Source organism: Rattus norvegicus, chromosome 20 (genome assembly GCF_036323735.1).
Source record: "Rattus norvegicus strain BN/NHsdMcwi chromosome 20, GRCr8, whole genome shotgun sequence".
Lineage (NCBI taxonomy): Eukaryota > Metazoa > Chordata > Mammalia > Rodentia > Muridae > Rattus > Rattus norvegicus.
The window spans coordinates 7,723,840-7,742,500 of NC_086038.1; the positions used below are offsets into that span (position 1 = coordinate 7,723,840).

The 18,661-nt window shown below is 48.0% G+C and overlaps 1 protein-coding gene across 4 annotated transcripts in view; it reads left to right on the forward strand.

The window, feature by feature from the left end:
• Positions 1-446: 446 nt before the first annotated feature.
• Positions 447-18,661, forward strand: part of Cmtr1 (cap methyltransferase 1) — a 60,502-nt gene continuing 42,287 nt past the window's right edge. For 2 of the 4 annotated variants that reach the window (XM_039098717.2, XM_039098718.2), the window contains exons 1-4: positions 447-618; positions 2,942-3,076; positions 14,266-14,417; positions 15,987-16,145. In XM_039098717.2, coding sequence (XP_038954645.1) covers positions 2,947-3,076; positions 14,266-14,417; positions 15,987-16,145 — 441 coding nt within the window. In that variant the 5' untranslated portion in view covers positions 447-618; positions 2,942-2,946. Of the gene's footprint in view, positions 619-786; positions 919-2,941; positions 3,077-14,265; positions 14,418-15,986; positions 16,146-18,661 lie in introns of those variants that run through there. The other 2 variants (NM_001014031.1, XM_039098716.2) reach the window with 2 other exon arrangements.

The following is an 18,661-nucleotide window of genomic DNA, read 5'->3' on the forward strand; positions in this document are numbered from 1 at the left end:
AAAAAAAAGCAATGCTTGTTTGCTGTACATGTCTGGAACTGTCTTTCTGTATGCATCACAGTTGTGGTCCTTGTCTTTAAAATACCGAACAAACTGGAGGTCCGAGGGTGCTTCCCGCTACTCTTGCCTGAGACAGTCCAGCTGGTGGTAATAAATAATAAAGACTCCATATGATTTATTAAGACATCTTGGGAGTTTTTCCTCTTCAGGTACGCCATAACAAGATGAATAAACTGAAGTGGAGTATTGATTTCTCCTCCTTGGAGCGGGAGTAGACACGGGTTACTTTCGGAATGGCTCCCCCGCCCCATCCCCCGCCACACCCCCCATTCTTTCGAGGTCGCCCTTCCGCGCAAGCGCCTCGAGTCCTGAGCGCTGTGTGACCTGGGCAGTTCCCAGGGGCCGAGCTTGAACCCAGAGGGGGCGGGGCTGACGGCTCGTGACGTTATCAAGCGGCGCCGCCCGCAGGGCGGGATCCGAGCGCGACCGCGTAGCCAGCCGGCCCTGCGAGGAAACGAAAGTGAGAGAGGAGGAGGTTACAAGGCCAGCGGCGACACTGGACAGTGGCGGCCTGATCCCTCGTTTCCGCTCGCCGGCAGTTCGCCCCATGCCCTCAGTGTGAGTGCCGGCGCGCGGCCCGGGGGGTGCGAGCGGGCGGGCGCGCGGGCACAGCATCCTTCCCCGGTGGCGGCCACTCTGCCCGCCTTCTGGTAGCCACTCTCCGCTCCTGCTCCCCTCTCCTCTCCCCAGCAACCTCTCCGAGCCGAGGTTGCCGCTGCTGCTGGTCGCTGCTCACACAGTCTCAACACCTGAGATTTCCAAACGAGAAGCTCAGCCGGGGAGATGGCGTTCCCTTCTTTCCCCTCTGCATACGGGTAGCCGCGCTTGGAAGTGCCTGGTCACAGCGCGTCTGCCATTGTAGGTCACTCGATAGCCCTTTGGCCTTCCCCTTGCCGAGGAAATGAGAGGATTGGCTTGGATTCCCTGCGAGGCCCCAATCGAAGGCGCTGTGGTGGAGGGGGACGTTCGTATCTGCCGCCTTGCCCTCTACAAAGCTGTTTCCTGTACTCGCACCTGCCCCATCTTAGACCATACTGAGTTCCCAGTGATTCCCCTCCACCCCACCCCCAACACACACCCATCGGAGACCATACTGAGTTCCCAGTGATCCCCCTACACACACACCCACACCGCGGGACGACTTAAGAATTAAAGGAGATCCTTTTAACGTGCTGTGGCCAGGCGAAGCCTCAGCGGTGAGCTTATCAGGCTCGCCTGGGGGCCTTTTCGGGAGATCTATGATATCAAGTGAAAATGAGGCTCTGTGGAGCCTTGCTTTCTCTTGGATCAGTCCCCTGGCCTTCCTGTTTTCCTCTGACAGGCGCTGCCAGTGTCACTTAAGAAATTGGGATGATTGTACATTGGGTCCACTGGTTCATCCTTGGGCTGTTAGTACAGAAACGTGATCCAGCATTTTGCTAGATTTCTGGGGGAGGGATCGCTATTAACCCTTCAAGTTCTATTACTTTCTTGCCTCGACTGCTGATGCTTATTCTCCCCTCTCCAAGTTATTTTGAAACAAGTTGAACTGTCTTTGATTTTCATATGACAGCATTGAGTAGTCAATTCACGGTGAAAACATGGTCTTAAAACCCCACCATATGTCTGACTCAAGCGCCAGGGAAGTCCATTCTTGTATCCCTATGTCCCTATTCCCCAAAGATATCAGCGTACCTCCAAACTTTTCTCTTTCCTTTTTCTCCGAATATACTGCTTTTCCTGAAGATTTTGTAATTACTTCATCCCATCCACTTATAAATATTTTGAAAAAAAAAAGGATGCCCCATATCATTACAAAGTAAAATTCAGATGTTTTTCTCCTATGAAAAGTATTTTGACTATTTTGAGTAGGCATGCAGGTTCCTGCATAGGCCGGAGGTGTCTGTTTCCCTGGAACTAGAGTTATAGGCAATTGTGGGTTGTCCAGTGTGGGTGCTGGAAATTGAATTTCAGACATATACACGTCTCCAGCTCCCCATCCTTTCTGTTTTGTTTCTCAGAAACCAGCTCCTGGCCATCATGGGAAGCTTGCTCCCCATTCTTCCATTTTTTCCCCTGTGCAGAGCTGGGCTGGAACCCAGGATCTTGCATGTACAGGGCAGGGCTCCCTGAGAGATCCACTCCTCAAGCCCTTGGTATTTTGCTCCAGGTTCTCTACAGATTTCCTCAGACTCCGGAGTGTTAAGACAGAGGCAGATGCCAAACATACTCAGCGCTCCACTCCTTACTGTATTTGTATTCTTAAAAATTGATGTCAAAGAATATTTTTAAAGGGGAAAAAAAGCCGTTGTATCTCACTACTGCAGCTATCCATTGATTCTCTCATCCCTCTTGGTTGCCACTCAACTAGTACTTCCCTGCCTTACACTGTTCTTTCCTATTTCAAGTCAGGAAACAAGCCAGATCCCACCATTTTTGTCATATATAATAATATCTTAATTGTTCTGGCAAGAAAATGATGGGAAACAATCCTTCTCTGATGGTCCTTGGAAATACTGGTAGCTGTCACTTAGTAGGGTTCATAATTTGCTTTCAGTATACATTATTATAAATAACCAGTACTGTCTCAAAAGTTATAGAGTAACAAGTACTCACTCCCCCATGCCCCTCCACCCCCGTGTCTTTCTGAGTTAATGTAACATTTGATATCTGATACCAATAGCACCGAGGTCTCTGATTCTGAGATCGACTTGTTTCCTAGGGAAACTAACTATTGTTACTGAAAAACAGAGCTTGGCTAGCCTCCTTCCTGGGCCTCTCTGGGAGGAAGAGCCCGCTCAAGTGTTAGCACTCGGAGATGTGTGCAGTGGTCACTTGGGGTCCTTGCCTCATTCCCAGTAGTTCTAACTCAAGAGCTGACTGACGGGATTTATGGTTGCAGTAACAATGAAGAGGAGAACTGACCCAGAGTGCACTGCCCCCCTCAAGAAACAGAAGCGAATTGGGGAGCTTGCCCGGCACCTCAGCTCCACATCTGATGATGAACCTCTCTCCTCTGTCAGTCATGCGGCAAAAGGTACACTGGCCTGTCTGAGGCTACTGGCCATCAGGTTGTTTGAATCCTTAGTGCTTGGATTGAGCGGAATGTAGTTCACTGCCCCTTGGGCAAAATTAGAAAACTGTGACAGAAGGATGGAAGCTATCTAGACTCTTCCATTCTGCTGCTGTTCTCCCACTAAGAGTAGGGAAACTTGTTTTAAATTTTAAAAGGTGGGGTGGATCCAGAAGTGCCTTTGATCTGTTCCTGGTCCTTCAGCAGGTGACCTTCTCACCGCCTTAAATCAGGTAGAAGTGTCGAGCATTGAATGCTGTGTTTTTAACAGCTATTAATAATTGGGAGCATCTCTGGAGAGATGGGTTGCAGCTGCCTGGTCTGACTCAGGTCCTTGCATACGGTTTTCTCAGTTCCTTCAGCGGTTGTAATCAGAAATACCCAGCTATGGTGGAGTGTCTGTGCTGCTTGCTGTTTATCTCCAGCTCAAAGATTCGGTGGAAAGAAGCTTCGCTTTTCCTGTTTGACCATTGTGGACATTCACAGTTTCGGAATTCACCCTATATACCAGACAGTTAGGAGTACTCCGTTCACATTAACTCTGACAAACCAGCTCTATTCCTCCCTCCCTTTCTTCTTTCCTCCCTCCTTCCTTCCTCCCTCCCTTTCTTCTTTCTTTCCTTCCTCCCTCCCTCCTTCCTTCCTTCTATCCATCCTTCCTTTTTCCTTTCTTCCTCCCTTCCTTCCTTCTATCCATCCTTTTTCCTTCTTCCCTCCCTCTCTTCTTTCTTTCCTTCCTTCCTACTTTCCTTCCTCCCTCCCTTCTTTCTATCCATCCTCTCTTTTTCCTTCCTTCTATCCATCCTGCCTTTTTCCTTCCTTCCTTCCTTCCTTCCTTCCTTCCTTCCTTCCTTCCTCCCTCACTCCCTCCCTCCCTTCTATCCATCCTTCCTTTTTCCTTTCTTCCTTCTTTCTTTCGTTTGTTGTTTGTTTTGGGACGGGTCTCACTATGTGTCTCTGGTTGTCCTGGAACTCACAGAGATCCACGTGCTTTGGCCTCCTGAGTGCTGGCATTAAACACATACACCACTGTACTCAGTTTCCATTCATTTCTGAGAGCTGCTCTTTGGAACGAGCTCTGTCACCCTGCGCTGCGTACAGTAGAACACTATTCTCTCACACATCTGGAGACTAGTGCTCTCAGCCAGGTTGTGAGCAGGGCTGCATGCTCTCTGTACAGGCTCTTGGGAAGGACTCCCTTTCCCCTCTTGCTTCCGTAATGTCTGGTGGCTCGATGACTGTCCTTGGTACTGCACGCCTCTGGTTTGCCTCTGGTTTCTGCTGCTGCTTTCCTGTATCTGTGATAACATTTTCCTATTAGGATGTCAGTCATTGGATTAGGACTTATGCCTCTTTAGTGTTATCATGTTTGAACTTGATTATATCTGCAAAGACTATGTTTCCAAATAAAATTCTTCCCTGGTTTATAGTGACAGGAATTTGGAGGAGGATGCTGTTTTCAACTCTGTACACTAGCTCACTAGCACTTTGCATGCCCTGGAGGTCAGCAGTAAACTGGAATGAAACTTTGTAACAGGTTGTTGACTAAAAGGATGGGGTGCTTCCTTTGTGGGTATTAGGAAGTGAAGTTCACTTACTAGTGGTAGACTCACGGGAGGACAAGTTACACGTTAGCTGATCCAGTGAGGATAGGTGGAGAAAGCCTGACAGGCAGTTTTGGTGGAGCTGTGGTCTAGGATGGACAGAGACAGTGACCTTGTGTAGAGGTATGGCTGCCTTTAAGTTCTCAGTGGTGTTGAGCACCGTCATGTATGCCTGGTTCCTGGCTGGGTGGGAGGTTGACGCCGCAGAGATCACTTGAGCCTGAGACAAGCCTGAACTGGTAGTGGGACCTGTCCAAAAACTGTCGTAAAAACTCTGACTGGATTTCAGGGTAGAAGAGAAAGTCTGTACGTGACCAGGGTCACTAAATGGAAAGGGAAAGGAAAACCATGCTGGTACATAGGTCCTCTTGGTTGTGGAGAGAGGCCTGTGAGGGGCAAGAGTGAGTGCGTCTGGGAGTAAGTGCCTCGTGCTATGTGGATCTTTGGACATATCCTGCTGGTGACATTTTTGAAAAGACGAGAGAATAGGTCCCGGGTGAGGATGGTAAGGCTCCTTTTAGGAAACTAGTCTGTTTGACATTTTAAACTTCTCATTTTTTGTTTTTTTTCTTTTTTCAAAACAGGGTTTCTGGGGTTGGGGATTTAGCTCAGTGGTAGAGCACTTGCCTAGCAAGCGCAAGGCAAGTTCGGTCCCCAGCTCCGAAAAAAAAGAAAAAAAAAAAGAAAACAGGGTTTCTCTGTATAGCCTAGGCTGGCCTTGAACTTGCAGAGATCTGCTTGCCTCTACCTTGCAAATGCTGGTAAAGGTGTTGTACCCAGCTGACAGTTTAAACTTAAAACTGTGACTGTGGGGGTTGGGGATTTAGCTCAGCGGTAGAGCGCTTGCCTAGCAACCGCAAGGCCCTGGGTTCAGTCCCCAGCTCCGAAAAGAAGAAAAAAACAAAACAAAACAAAACTGTGACTGTGAAGTGGGATTACCATCCTAGCACAATCCGTTAATTTTATAAAATAGCTTTAGCCTTTTCTGGAAGTAGCTTCATGACTCAGTTAGGATTGGCTGTGGCTGTCGTGTGTAAGGAGTGGCGACTTGGAGCTGGCCAGTTCCTCATGTGTCTGACAATAGAACAGGTGGTTTCTTTCAGTTGCTGAAATGAATCAGAGGCAGAGGCAAACCCTTAGAGGTACATATTTGCAGGTTAATTTACCATAGGAAGAAGGCAGCCTCACAGGGACATGAAAACAGGACAAGAGTCGGCCTGACTACTCAGCGGCCCTGCTCACTCTTCCGTGACCGCAGTGGAGAAAATGCTTACTATATAATTATTGGACAGGATTGAGAAAAGGTCACAGTGTCAACCTCCTAAGAATCTTAAAATGCTTCATGTCTTTCTTTGCCCACCCCTCCTCCATCTTGTCGGCTGCGTCCTCTTAGGTGTGTCCTGTGTGTGACAGTGTGCTCAGACAAGTTTGCCATCTTGTCAGAAGCTCTGTCTCCCGCGCGGCACTTGCAGCTTTCTTCTTCACGCTGTTGAACTGCAGCAGAGTTTCCACTTGCCCGGCTGCCCTACCTCACACACTGTTCAGCTAGATGACTGAGAAATGCCCTCTGGAGACAATCAGGAAATAGAAGAGCAGTAGTGACTTCCAGTCTGGTCCTGTGTCTCCCCCTGTGGCCGGTTGAGGTGATGGTTCGTTGGCAGAACTGTCCCATCAGTTTGTTTGATGTCATTCACACGGTAGGTAGATGCATTGCCGGCCAGCAGCTTGGCATTCATCCAGGGAAAAGGAGAGAGATGTTAATTGTGGGCACCTTGGCATCATGCTCTCTCGGGGGAGTTTTAAAGCATTTTCACATAGAAATAAACTCGCAGGAGCTTGTAGTCAAATAGTCTTTTTGAAGTAAAAAGAGGTAGCTGAGGGCATTTTCCTCTCGTTAGTTGTTTCTTACAGGAAAATTGGTCTAGGTCCTAGGACAGTTTCCCTTTCTTTGTAGCTGTGTGTTGCAGTGTGGCTCACGATCCTTTTGGAGCAGGTTGGTTCAGAATCTGCAAAGCTCCCTCACCAGGTCTAATTCTTCCCTAAATAGGCTTTTGCCCTGAGACACCATTGCTTTCCTGTCAGTCCAGATTCATGACCTTAATCAAAAACTCCCTTCGGTATCTGTTTCAATTGCTCTAATGAGTTACTGTTTGTTTGGCTTGAAAGAGAAATGACATCTTTAAGCAAGAATGAGTGTATTCCCCAGCAGTTGTTAGGTACGATGTGATGTTTTATTAAAATTCATAATTTATTCTGGATGTGCGTGCTGCTCACCTGGCCAGGATTGGTGGGAGCGCTGTCCTGCGGTATCACTTTAATTTTTAACTTTGGCAGGCACTCCTACTGTTCTACAGCATGTACATGATTTTGCCAATAGCTGGGAACCTATTATAAAGTCAGCCTTTAAAATGACTTAGGAATGCTTTCTATCAGGTAAGGCAGAAATCCTAGATGAAAATCCTAAGTAATGCTTGGGGCTTTCTCGTAGATCTCAGAAGGCATGCTCCTTGGGATGTAAAAAGGTTTGTCACCCAGCTTTGGCAAGTTCTTAATGAAACTAGTGGTTTTAATAGACTGGCCTTATTAGCCCTGCTAATGTAGAGCCTCATTACTAAATTCTCTCGGTGTTCACTACAGTCTTGCTGGTCTTAGGAAACAAAGCCTGCCCTTCAGTTCTCCTGCAGCCGTGACAGTTCTCTGACTCCTCTGAAAAGAGTAGCCCCGGAGGCCAGGGGATCACAGTTTAAGTAGTAGCTGCTGCAGTCTTTGGACATTCGTTCCCCTAAGTCATGTCAGGCGAGGAGCTGGCTTTATGTACATGAGTAAGGGGACATGAGGCTTATCACCCTTTTCAGATCCTTGTCTCACAAGGAATTGCAGGACTCTCAGCTGCCAGTGTCCTCTCTGAGTCTGATGTGATGTCCGTGCCATAGTTAGAGCATGGCAGGAGGCGTGCAGTGCAAAGATCTCTGGGCCAGTCTCATGCAGGAGCTCTGTGCCTAGTAAGTTTCCCACCCAAATTTGACTTTTCCCATCATTATTTTGCCCAAAAATGTTATGAAAGGAAAAGAAAACACGACTTTGCCTTCGTGAACTAAGGGTGGCTAGGGCCTGCCCATCTGGCAGTGTGTGTGCCACAACACTGTCGCCGTTAGGTCCTCAGGAAGCTAATAGCTGGAGGCCTCGCTTGAGCTGGACAGAGGACACAGGGTTCTATCTAGGCTTCTAAAGTTCAGCACAGGCCTGAGCATGTCCACAAGGCTAGTAAAGGATTAAGAGCTGCGTCAACATTGCAGATTCTAATGCTCCATAGCAGGCGACTTCGCAGTAGTGCCATGGGGCACGTTCCCCAGCCAGCTGTCAGTAGCGAGCAGTGCCCGGTAGAGGAGGGCGGGCAGCTGGGAGGAGAACTTGCCGGTTGCTGCAGCAGCACTCCTGAGCATTGGGTGCTCTGCCGTGGAGCTCCCTCATCCATACGGCTACGGCGGTGATGGATTGCAGCCCAGGGAGCCTAGAACCTCTCACCTCTCAGGAGGCCTTGCTCGCTCTCGGAGCTGCCTCATGATGAGTCCTCTGGAAAGGAGCCGATCTCTTCTCAGAGCTCAGCATGGTAATCCTTAGAGTCCTGTGGGCTTTTTCACCCTGATTTTTGCAGGACAGTATAAAATGGAAAATAACTATCACCTCTCTCTGTTTCCATGGTTACTTATTGTTAATGTTCTGGCCCTTTCTCCTCCTGAGTAGCACTCTCTGCCACTGTGACTTGTGCTACATTGGTAGAGATAAGCGAGATACTTCCTTATTAAGAAAATTAGGGGGCTGGAGAGGTGGTTAAGAGCACTGACTGCTCTTCCAGAGGTCCTGAGTTCAAATCCCAGCAACCACATGGTGGCTCACAGCCACCCATAATGGAATCCGATGCCCTCTTCTGGTGTGTCTGAAGACAGCTACAGTGTACTCATATACAAAATAAATAAATAAATCTTAAAAAAAAAAAAAATTAGGGGCTGGAGAGATGGCTCAGTGGTTAAGAGCACCGACTGTTCTTCCCGAGGTCCTGAGTTCAAATCCCAGCAACCACATGGTGGCTCACAACCATCTGTAATGAGATCTGATGCCCTCTTCTGGTGTGTCTGAAGACAGCTACAATGTACTCATATATAATAAATAAATGAAATTAAAAAAAAAGATTTATTAAAAAAAAAAAAGAAAAGAAAATTAGGCAGCCATCTTAGTAGGAAAGGGCAGATTTCATGACTCTTACACCAGAATTTCTCCTTATTATGGGGTTGGTATAGAAACACAGTCTTGAGTATATTATATTTTGAATGCACTGTGAATGTTGTGGGTTTTTTTATTTTTTATTTTTTTTTGGTCCGTGAATTTACTGGCCTTTTCTTTCTTTTTTTAAAGATTTGTCTGTTTGCTTTATGTTTGTTGCTGTCTTCAGACACAGCAGAAGAGGACATCAGATCCCATTACAGATGGCTGTGAGCCACCATGTGGTTGCTGGGAATTGAACTCAGGACCTCTGGAAGAGCAGTCAGTTCTCTTAACCGCTGAGCCATCTCTCCATCTCTGGCCTTTTCTTTCTTTTGCAAAATGTTAATATTCTTTAGATCTCTCATAGAACAGGTTCTGAAACAAAAGCGTTGTCTGATCTAAGTAAGCAATATTTTTTTTTTTTTGGTTCTTTTTTTCGGAGCTGGGGACCGAACCCAGGGCCTTGCGCTTCCTAGGTAAGCGCTCTACCACTGAGCTAAATCCCCAGCCCCACAATATTTTGTTTTTAAGTAAGCACTAAGGATCCAATCGAGGCCCTTGTACGTAGTGAGCAGCGTGATAACACCATGCTGTATTAGCAGCCCCAGTTGTCTGATACAGTGAACAAGATCAGCATTGTGAATTCTAATGTCTCTCATTTCCTCTAGGGTTCCCCTTCTCGAGACAGGGTTTCTCTGTGTAGTCCCGGCTGTCCTGGAACTTGATCTGTAGACCAGGCTGGCCTCGAACTCAAGAGACCCACCTACCTCTGCCTCCTGAGTGCTGGGATTAAAGACATGGACCCCTACCTGGTGGCCTAGTTTTTAAATTAAATTTCTTCATAATTACCTTTTACAATTATTTGTTTTTTGTTGTGTGGTGGTGTGTCAGTTGGAGACTTGGCTAATGGCATGTGGAGGGCAAAGGACAGTTAGTGGACTACGATCCTCCCCTCCTGCTGGGGCTGTAGTGTTAGAACTCGGGCCCTCAGGCTCCATGGCAAACACCTCACTTGCTGAGCCGTCTTATGGGCCTCTGATGTATCTGTCTTATTTTAGACTTGTGGTGGTGAAATTGGGGTTAGACATGGCTGGAGGAAGGCCACGTTCTTGTACAGTGTGTCCTGTCCTTGTCTTTTGAGATTTGAACACCTGAGACTTCTTGTACCAGGAAATAACTTGAGGCATATTGTCTTAGGGTGTCACTGCTGTGCACAGGCACCGTAGCCAAGGCAACTCTCTGAGGACAACAGTTAATTGGAGCTGGCTTACAGGTTCAGGGTTCAGTCCGTTATCATCAAGGTGGGAACATGGCAGCATCCAGGCAGGCATGGTGCAGGAGGAGCTGAGAGTTCTACATCTTCACCTGAAGGCTGCTAGGAGAAGACTGGCTTCCAGGTGGCTAGGATGAGGGTCTTAAAGCCCACACCCACAGTGACACACCTACTCCAACAAGGCCACACCTCCTAATAGTGCCACATCTGGGCCAAGCATATGCAAACCATCACACATATACTTAGTAGTGCCTCAGAAAAGACAGTAGCCGGCTGATTTAAGTCATTTCTACTAAATGAAGCCTCACCCTGAGTGTTGGGAATACAGCGTTGGCTGTGACAGAGTTCCTGCTCTGTATGAGTAATTCTGACCCTTGTATAGCATGTGGCAAGTAAGTGGCTTTAACTCCCATAGTGGGTGCTCTGCTGATGGTGGGGTGACTTAGTACTGGGCTCAGTGGACAGGAGAGCCAGGAAGGCATAGTGGGGAAGATGCAGGTATGAGTCTCAGCCGCAGACGGGTGACATTGGTAAGCTTGAGAATCATGATGTAAGTAAGCTTCAGTTGTAGCCTGAGCAGTGACCCCCTTGGTTCAGTACAGAGCTGTGTAATGGGGCGTTTGTTTTCGGACTTCCCACAGCACCAGTCTCCCCTCCCCCAGCCTCCCAGGGAGACAGGCTCTCCTTATGCAGCTTGGGCTCAGCCTTAGCCTCCAGGATGTCAGGATCACGGCGCATGCCACTGTACCAGCTTTGGCCCAGCAACTTTCATTTTTCCTAAAGGCAGTTATGCCACATTGCTAGGCTAATTTAACATGGCTTGTATTTTGATAAGTAGTAATATATCTGTGTGGTTCTTATACTCTGAAAGATACGAGAAGCTGAGGGCAGGAGACATTGCTCAGGCTCGCTCCTCCTCTGCCCTCTGAGAGCCCTGCGCTCGTATGGGCACGTGTGCTCACACGTGCAGTGCGTTTCGTTTTTTCTTTCAAGAAAGGGTTTCTCTGTAGCCCTGGCTGGCCTCAAACTCAGAGATCTGCCCGAGCTGCTTTTGGTGACTGTATCACGGCAGCAGAAAAGCAGACTAGACCAGAACTTGGTACCGGGATCTCCGGGTGTTGCTGTAACTGACCTGGCCATGTTGTCTTGGGGGGGGATTGTGGAAGGCCTTGGGAACATAGGGCAGGAAACACTACTTCGTGTTGAGAGCTCACTGAGCTGTTGTGAGATCTTGGAGGATGATGCTGAGAGCAGTGCCGATGCCGGAGACCCGGCCTCAGAAGCTCCAGAGAGAAGATGGAGAGTTCCTTAGAAACTCTGAGGAATTGGATAGTTTTATGGAATTTGAATTAAGAGTCTGTGGTTGTGTCAGATGTGACTGATAATCAGCTATGAAGAAGAAGGGGTGAGCCCCGCTAGAGCCAAAGTGCTTTACTTGGGACAGTTGACGCTGAGTAATTGGAGCTGAGAACCATCTGGGATTAGCAGGAGACCAGCATCACCGAGGGAAAATCTTCTGGGAGTTATTTCCTCAGGGTGAGCACACAAAGGCTGTGGCTGAGGCTACAGTTCATCTTGGCTTTGATAATGTATAAGTTTTCTCCCATGTGATCCTGTTTTCTTGTTATTGTTGTTTTTCCATTTTATGTGTATTGGTATTTTGCCTGCAAGCTGCCATGTGGTTGCTGGGATTTGAACCTGGGTCCTCTGGAAGAGCAGTCAATGCCCTTGACCACTGAGCCACCTCTCCAGCCCCTGGTCCTGGTTTTAAAGGCATGAAGGGGTCATAGAGAGCAGCAGAGGCTTGGCACTGTGAGAGGCCAGGAGCGGCCACTGGATACAGCAGTATGATGGAATGACCACCAAGGTCAGCAGCCGCTCTGCTCCCGGGCCTCTGAGACATGCTGTGTGTGCTGTGAATGACAGCTGGAGAGATAGAGCTAGACGTCTAGACCTTTGGAACCCAGAGGATCATGAGCGGGTCCCAGGCAGTAAAGGTGGGGGGACAGGTTTTCTCTGTGTAGCCTTGTAGCCCTGACTGTCCTGGAACCAGCTCTGTAGCTGGCCTCAGACTCACAGAGATCTGCCTGCCTCTGCTTCCTGAGTGCTGGGATCAGAGGTGTGTGCCACCGTGCTGGGCCCGAATTGAAATTATTTTTTTTATTTATTTTGTGTGAGTACACTGTAGCTGTCTTCAGACACACCAGAAGAGGGCATCAGATCCCATAACAGGTGGTTGTGAGCCACCATGTGGTTGCTGGGATTTGAACTCAGGACCTCTGGGAGAGTAGTCAGTGCTCTTAACCTCTGAGCCATCTCTCCAGCCCCGGGACTGAATATTTAAAATGTTAAAATTTTTTAAGACTTTGAAAGTTTTTTTTTTTTTTTTGGTTCTTTTTTTCTTTTTTTTGGTTCTTTTTTTCGGAGCTGAGGACCGAACCCAGGGCCTTGCGCTTCCTAGGTAAGCGCTCTACCACTGAGCTAAATCCCCAGCCCGACTTTGAAAGTTTTAAAGTTGTATTATGTTTTCTATTGTGATATTAATATTTACACTACATTTTAGGGACGATGAGAAAACAAAGACAAGTTGAGTGGTGATATGTCGTGTGTCAAACTGACAAGTGCTCAGTTGTGCTAGCTAAGTTGTGACGAGCTAGGGTGATGTAGAGAAAGACCCCAGCTGAGAAAGCGCCTCTGTCACATTGGCCTGGGTCATTTTTTTTTTTTTTTTTTTTTTTGGTTCTTTTTTTCCGGAGCTGGGGACTGAACCCAGGGCCTTGCGCTTTCTAGGCAAGCGCTCTACCACTGAGCTAAATCCCCAGCCCAGTCATTTTCTTGACTAATGGTTAATGCAGGAGGACTCAGCACAGCTGGGTGGTCCCATCCTAGGCAGGTAGTCTTGGCCATAGTGTCTGTCACAGTAGAACTGGCTAGAAACTGCTTTGGATGGAGTAGCCCTCAGGTAAATAGGGTTATCAGGCACATGACAGAGGGTATGTACGCACCCAAGGGGGCGCCCGATCTGGAGAGCATTGAGAGGAAGCGTTCCCTGTCTCCTCTGCTGTCTGCGCAGCCAGGGTCCTGTGGGAGTCACCTTCATCCCTAGCCCGCCTTCCCTCTTCTTCCAAAACTGCCTTTCTACATGTCTCCTCATCCCTTTCTCTTTCCTCTTTTTCTCTTCCTGTAGTCAGCTTCAGAGAAGACTCTTGTCTAAGTTTGAGGGACTGAATGCAGAGAGAACTAACTAGGAGGTTAAGCAATCAGATTTGAGGAATTTGGGCTGGAAAAGATGGCTCAGCAGGAAAAGGTGCTTCTGACCTACTCAGTGGAAAGAGTGAACCGACTCGCACAGGCTTCTCTCTGACTCTGCACAGTCACTCTCCAGGAACTTACCCAGACAGACAGATGGATAAGTGGGATAAAAGCAAAAAGATAGTTTTTAAAAGAAATAGATGTTGGACTGGAGAGATGGCTCAGTGGTTAAGAGCCCTGGCTTTTCTACCAGAGGTCCTGAGTTCAAATCCCAGCAACCACATGGTGGCTCACAACCATCTGTAATGGGATCAGATGCCCTCTTCTGGTGTGTCTGAAGACAGCTACAGTGTACTCATATATAATAAATAAATCTTTAAAAAAAGAAAAGTAGATGTTAATTACTGGAAAATACCAGCACCATCCCTGTATACATTACAGTGATTGCGTGCTTTCTTTCGTGTCATTTAGTTTTTAAGCAGCCTCTTGAGGCTGGTTTTATCATCTCAGTTTGATAATAGCTAGGACTGGAAGTGAGGTAAGGAAATGGTCATGTGTGCATTCCTGCTCTGGGGCCTGGTTCATGCCATTAGGCACATTGGTGACCTCCGAGTATACAGCTGGCCAGAGTAGAGACATCACTGTGTGACCTCCATTGAGTGCAGGACCCATGCTAGACATAGGCAGAGTGAGTGGAGTGTGGGTGTATGAGGCAGTCCTGTGATCCAGACCTGTCTAATGCTTGCCCTTTTCGTTCCCAGCATCTACTACAAGCCTCAGCGGATCTGACAGTGAGACAGAGGGGAAGCAGCCCTGCTCTGATGGTTTCAAAGATGCCTTCAAAGCAGACTCCCTTGTGGAGGGAACATCTTCTCGCTATTCCATGTATAACAGTGTTTCCCAGAAGCTTATGGTAGGCCATTGCTTGGAATGGATTTCTAGACCTGACCAGAGGAGGGAGAGAAAGAGGGCCAGGGTGTACTTGTGTTGGGGTTTAGGGTGGGGCACAAGTTGGCCCAAGCTAGGTTGTGAATATTTTTTCTCTTTCTGGCTGTTTGTTTATCTATTTTGATTTTTCAAGACAAGGTTTCTCTGTATAGCCCTGGCTATCCTGGAACTAGCTCACTCTTTAGTCCAGGCTGGCCTCAAACTTACAAAGATCTGCCTGCCTCTGCCTCCTAAATGCTGAGATTGAAGGTGTGTACCACCACCACTCAGTGTTTGGCTGTTGAAATTTAGTAGAGAAAGAGCAGTCTCCTTCAATAACATGTCTGTCTGTCATGTTGGAATCATCCCATGAAAAGTACCAGTATGTGCTGTCCTGCAGAACTGGACCGCAGTTCAATGCCCTCACTACTCCATGACCATCCTAAGGATGTGTAGATATGCTTCCCCAGACGTGGGTGTGTGGCAGCATTGGGGAGGCTTCATGCTGCCTTTGCTCTAGTGAATACTCTCAAAGGAAAGGGCTTCATGCCTTTTGATTCTGAGATGCTGAAAAGCAGGCAGCCCGGTCTCTTTCCATGTAAGGCCCAACTCTCTTTTTCAGCTCTCGTACCCACTCACTTTCCTCCATAAAATGCAGTGTCTGTGAAGCGTTTAGAGATGTCCACGTTCGCTCTGTCCAGCTTCACCAGTGTCATGGTTGGCTCCTGTAATTTTGTCGGATCAGATTAAGAACGAGGCGGGCTCTGCTGAAGTCATAGGTCAGGGTTCTAACCTGAAGCCTGTAAGCTTTGGGTAGGTAGAATATGGGAAAGCTTGTGACAGATCCTGGAAAAGGGTTGTGACTGCTACAGAGTCTGCCCGTTCCTGCCTAAGCTTCAATGGCAACTTTCAAACAGAATGGAGACCCCTCCCCCAGGAGGGGTTAGTGCTCAGCATTGGAGTTCCTCAGTTGGGTAAGACTCAAGGGATTTGGGTCCCTGGTTATTGAGGTCTTACCTTTGTCTAGTGTGTACATATGTATGCCTTTAAAATGCCATTAAAAAGGCATTTCTGTGCCAGGACCTTAACGTGTCATCACTCTGTTTTATATGAAGTGAACTTTCAAGTTACTCTCCTAACTGACTGGATTCCTCTGAGCCTGCACTGTCCTAGCCTGAGTGCCACAGGCCTGGGCAAAGGGTAAGAGAGAAGCTACAGTTTGACGCTGCTGTGTGCTAAGTTAGGTTCTCTGTGAGCTCTGCTCAGGATCTCCTGTTGACTTAATCAGACAAAATGGCTGCAAACGTCCAGTGAGATTCATTAAGTATTCTTGGTGCTTTTAAATACAGCACTACAGTGATTTATCTAACCCCGGGGTTGCCCCAGACTCTGCAGAACAGACACTGGCCCACAGTGAGTTAGGTATGTTTCTTACCCTCCTTAGGCTAACGGGCAGGCAGACCCTAGGCCTCAGTCATCGATATATCTCAGGGTTTATCACCATGTGTGGCCTGTGACGGAGACTGAATTAATTCTGCTTTGTTCTTTTTTTCAGGCCAAAATGGGCTTCAGGGAAGGCGAGGGGTTGGGTAAGTACAGCCAGGGTCGGAAGGACATCGTGGAGACCTCCAATCAGAAAGGTCGACGTGGTTTGGGCCTGACACTGCAGGGCTTCGATCAGGAGCTGAATGTGGACTGGCGAGATGAGCCAGAGGTAACTGGTGAGGGTGGGAACAGGAAAGATGCTGGTCTTCTGGAGTGGGTGGCTCTCTGAGACCGTAGTTTAACAAGTTCAAGCCCTGGGGAGGCAGGTTGAGTAGGGTCTTATGTCAACACCAGATAGAGTCATTTAAAAGAGAGAACTCAATTGAGAAAATGTCCCCAGCAGATTGGGCAAATCTCTGGTGCATCATGTGATAGATGGGAGAGGACCCAGCTCATTGTGGGGGATGCCACCCACCACTGGGCTGCTGGTCCTGGGTGCTGTACGAACACAGGCTGTACCCAGGCAGTGATTGATGGTGGTTGCACGCCTTTGGGAAGGAGAGGCAGGCACTCTATGTTCGTGGCCTGCCCAGTCTACAGTGTGAGTTGCAGGATGTCCAGGGCCACAAAGAGAAATCCTGTCTCAAAAAACAAACAGAAAAAGAAAGCAGACTGAAGAAGCAGCGCCCTCCATGGCCTCTGCGTCAGCTCTGCCTTAGCTCTGCCTCAGGCTCCTGTCCTGTGTGAGTGCCTGCCCTGACTTGCTTTAGTGGTGGACTGTGATGTGGAAGTGTAGGCCGAGTCAACCCTTTCTTTCCTTCCCAAATTGCATCTTGGTCATGGATTTTCATCACCGCAGTAGAAACCCTAACTGAGACAGAGAAAAGAACCCTTGAGGCAGCACGCAGAGGCAGCAGTGTGTTCTGCTTTCTAGGACTAAGGCTGGAGGACAGAATGGTAGAAAGAGACGTTTCCAGGCTAAGTAGCCTCAGGCTAGGGAGTTCTCTCTGGGATGAGCACCCCCGCCCCTCGTGTGCAAATCACAGCTTGGCTTGTCAGCCAGGCCCTGAGCAGGTTGTGCTGTGTGTTGCTCTCCCATGCAGGTGGCTCACTGACTTATTACTTGATTGTATTTGTTGTGAGACAGAGAAACTTGTGCAGAATTGAGAATCAAACTTCAGATCTTACACGTTCCAGGAAAGCACTTACCCCCAAGCCATGCCTCTGGGTGAAGAGAGGCTTTTTCTCTGTTATGCACAGATAGTGTTGAAGTTTTACCCATTTTTACCTTGTTCCTCAAAGGTTGAAATGTCAGGGCCTGATGAAAGCATCTGAAAACAGCAGTCATCTGAGCACTATAGAGTTGAGGTTGGAACAGCAGTTGTCTGACCACAGCATAGTGGCTGTAGTTAGCAGCAGTGGCTCTGAATGCGGCAGAATGCCACGGTGCTTGCCCCTATGACATTTCAGAGGAAGGAGGCCGGCGAGATGTACTGAGATTTTCTCCGATTCTGACAGGCCCTGACCTAACAGCTTCGTGGTGGGCCTGCTCTGTTTCCTCATAGCTGTGGATGCGACAGTGTGGAACTGCGTAAAGATTTATAGTTGTGGCTCTATGCAGCCTGCGGCCTTAGAAAGGCCGGCTGTGGGGTTGGGGATTTAGCTCAGTGGTAGAGCGCTTGCCTAGGAAGCTCAGGCCCTGGGTTCGGTCCCCAGCTCCGAAAAAAAGAACCAAAAAAAAAAAAAAAAAAAAAGAAAGGCCGGCTGTTTTCCTCATCTTCACTTGTGTGGAAATAAATTGTAGTGGCTCTGATCCTTTCAGTGGAGCAGAATATGAATACAGTTTGTTAAATTTGAAGTATGAAAGTCAATTGTAAAATATCACTTTTTAAGGAGATAGGCTATTAAAAAATTCCTTTTTTGTGGTGAAGCCACTGCAGTTGCCATTGACCATAATTCATTTTTCTCAGACAGAAGCTGCCGTAAAGACAGAGGTCTGTGGCCGAATAGTCAGTTGGTAGCCACTTAGGCAAATGAGGCTGGGTGGGCCACAGCACGGAGAGTCAGTGGCTCCTGAGCCCACGGGTTCAAGGTTTGCCATCTCAGGCAAACCCACCCCCTGAGTGGTCTGGATGCACAGGCTTCAGTGGGGAGATTGGCTCTGTTTTTACTCAACAGTGGAGTGTCCACTGTGTTTGGATTTCTTGTCATGTACAGTGTATAGTTTGCATTTGTGCTTAAAGGTATGGATTTAAATGGGCGAAGAAACCACACTTCACTCCCAGATCCGTGCATAAAGGCTGTGGTGATTTTCCTTTTTAACTTTTCTGTCTTGATAGTGGTTGCCTTGCCCCGAGACCTTGCATTGTGATAGCATTTTATGCCTCTCAGAGCATGTAATGTTACCTGTAATCTCATTGCCTGGATTTGCAATGGTAACTCTTGCTTGTGAAGCAGGCTGCCCAGCTGCCTCTCAGGTTAGCCCGTGGGTTAGGATCCATGGTGTTCTAGTCCTGGACTCACTGACAGTTATTCCGAGACGGAGACATATTCAGTCCCCACCTCCGACCAACCTCAACCATGGGTAAACAACATCGCTCTTGAAAAGCTCTGCAAGGAGTGTCAGTGTGAGAGCCCTGCTCAGGTCCGTGCAGGAAAGTACCTGAAGCTCAGAGGAAGCCGTTAGAGACGGCCTCCTCTCTTAGAATCGGTGCTGGGAGACGGTGCGCTGGTTTCTGGGTAATT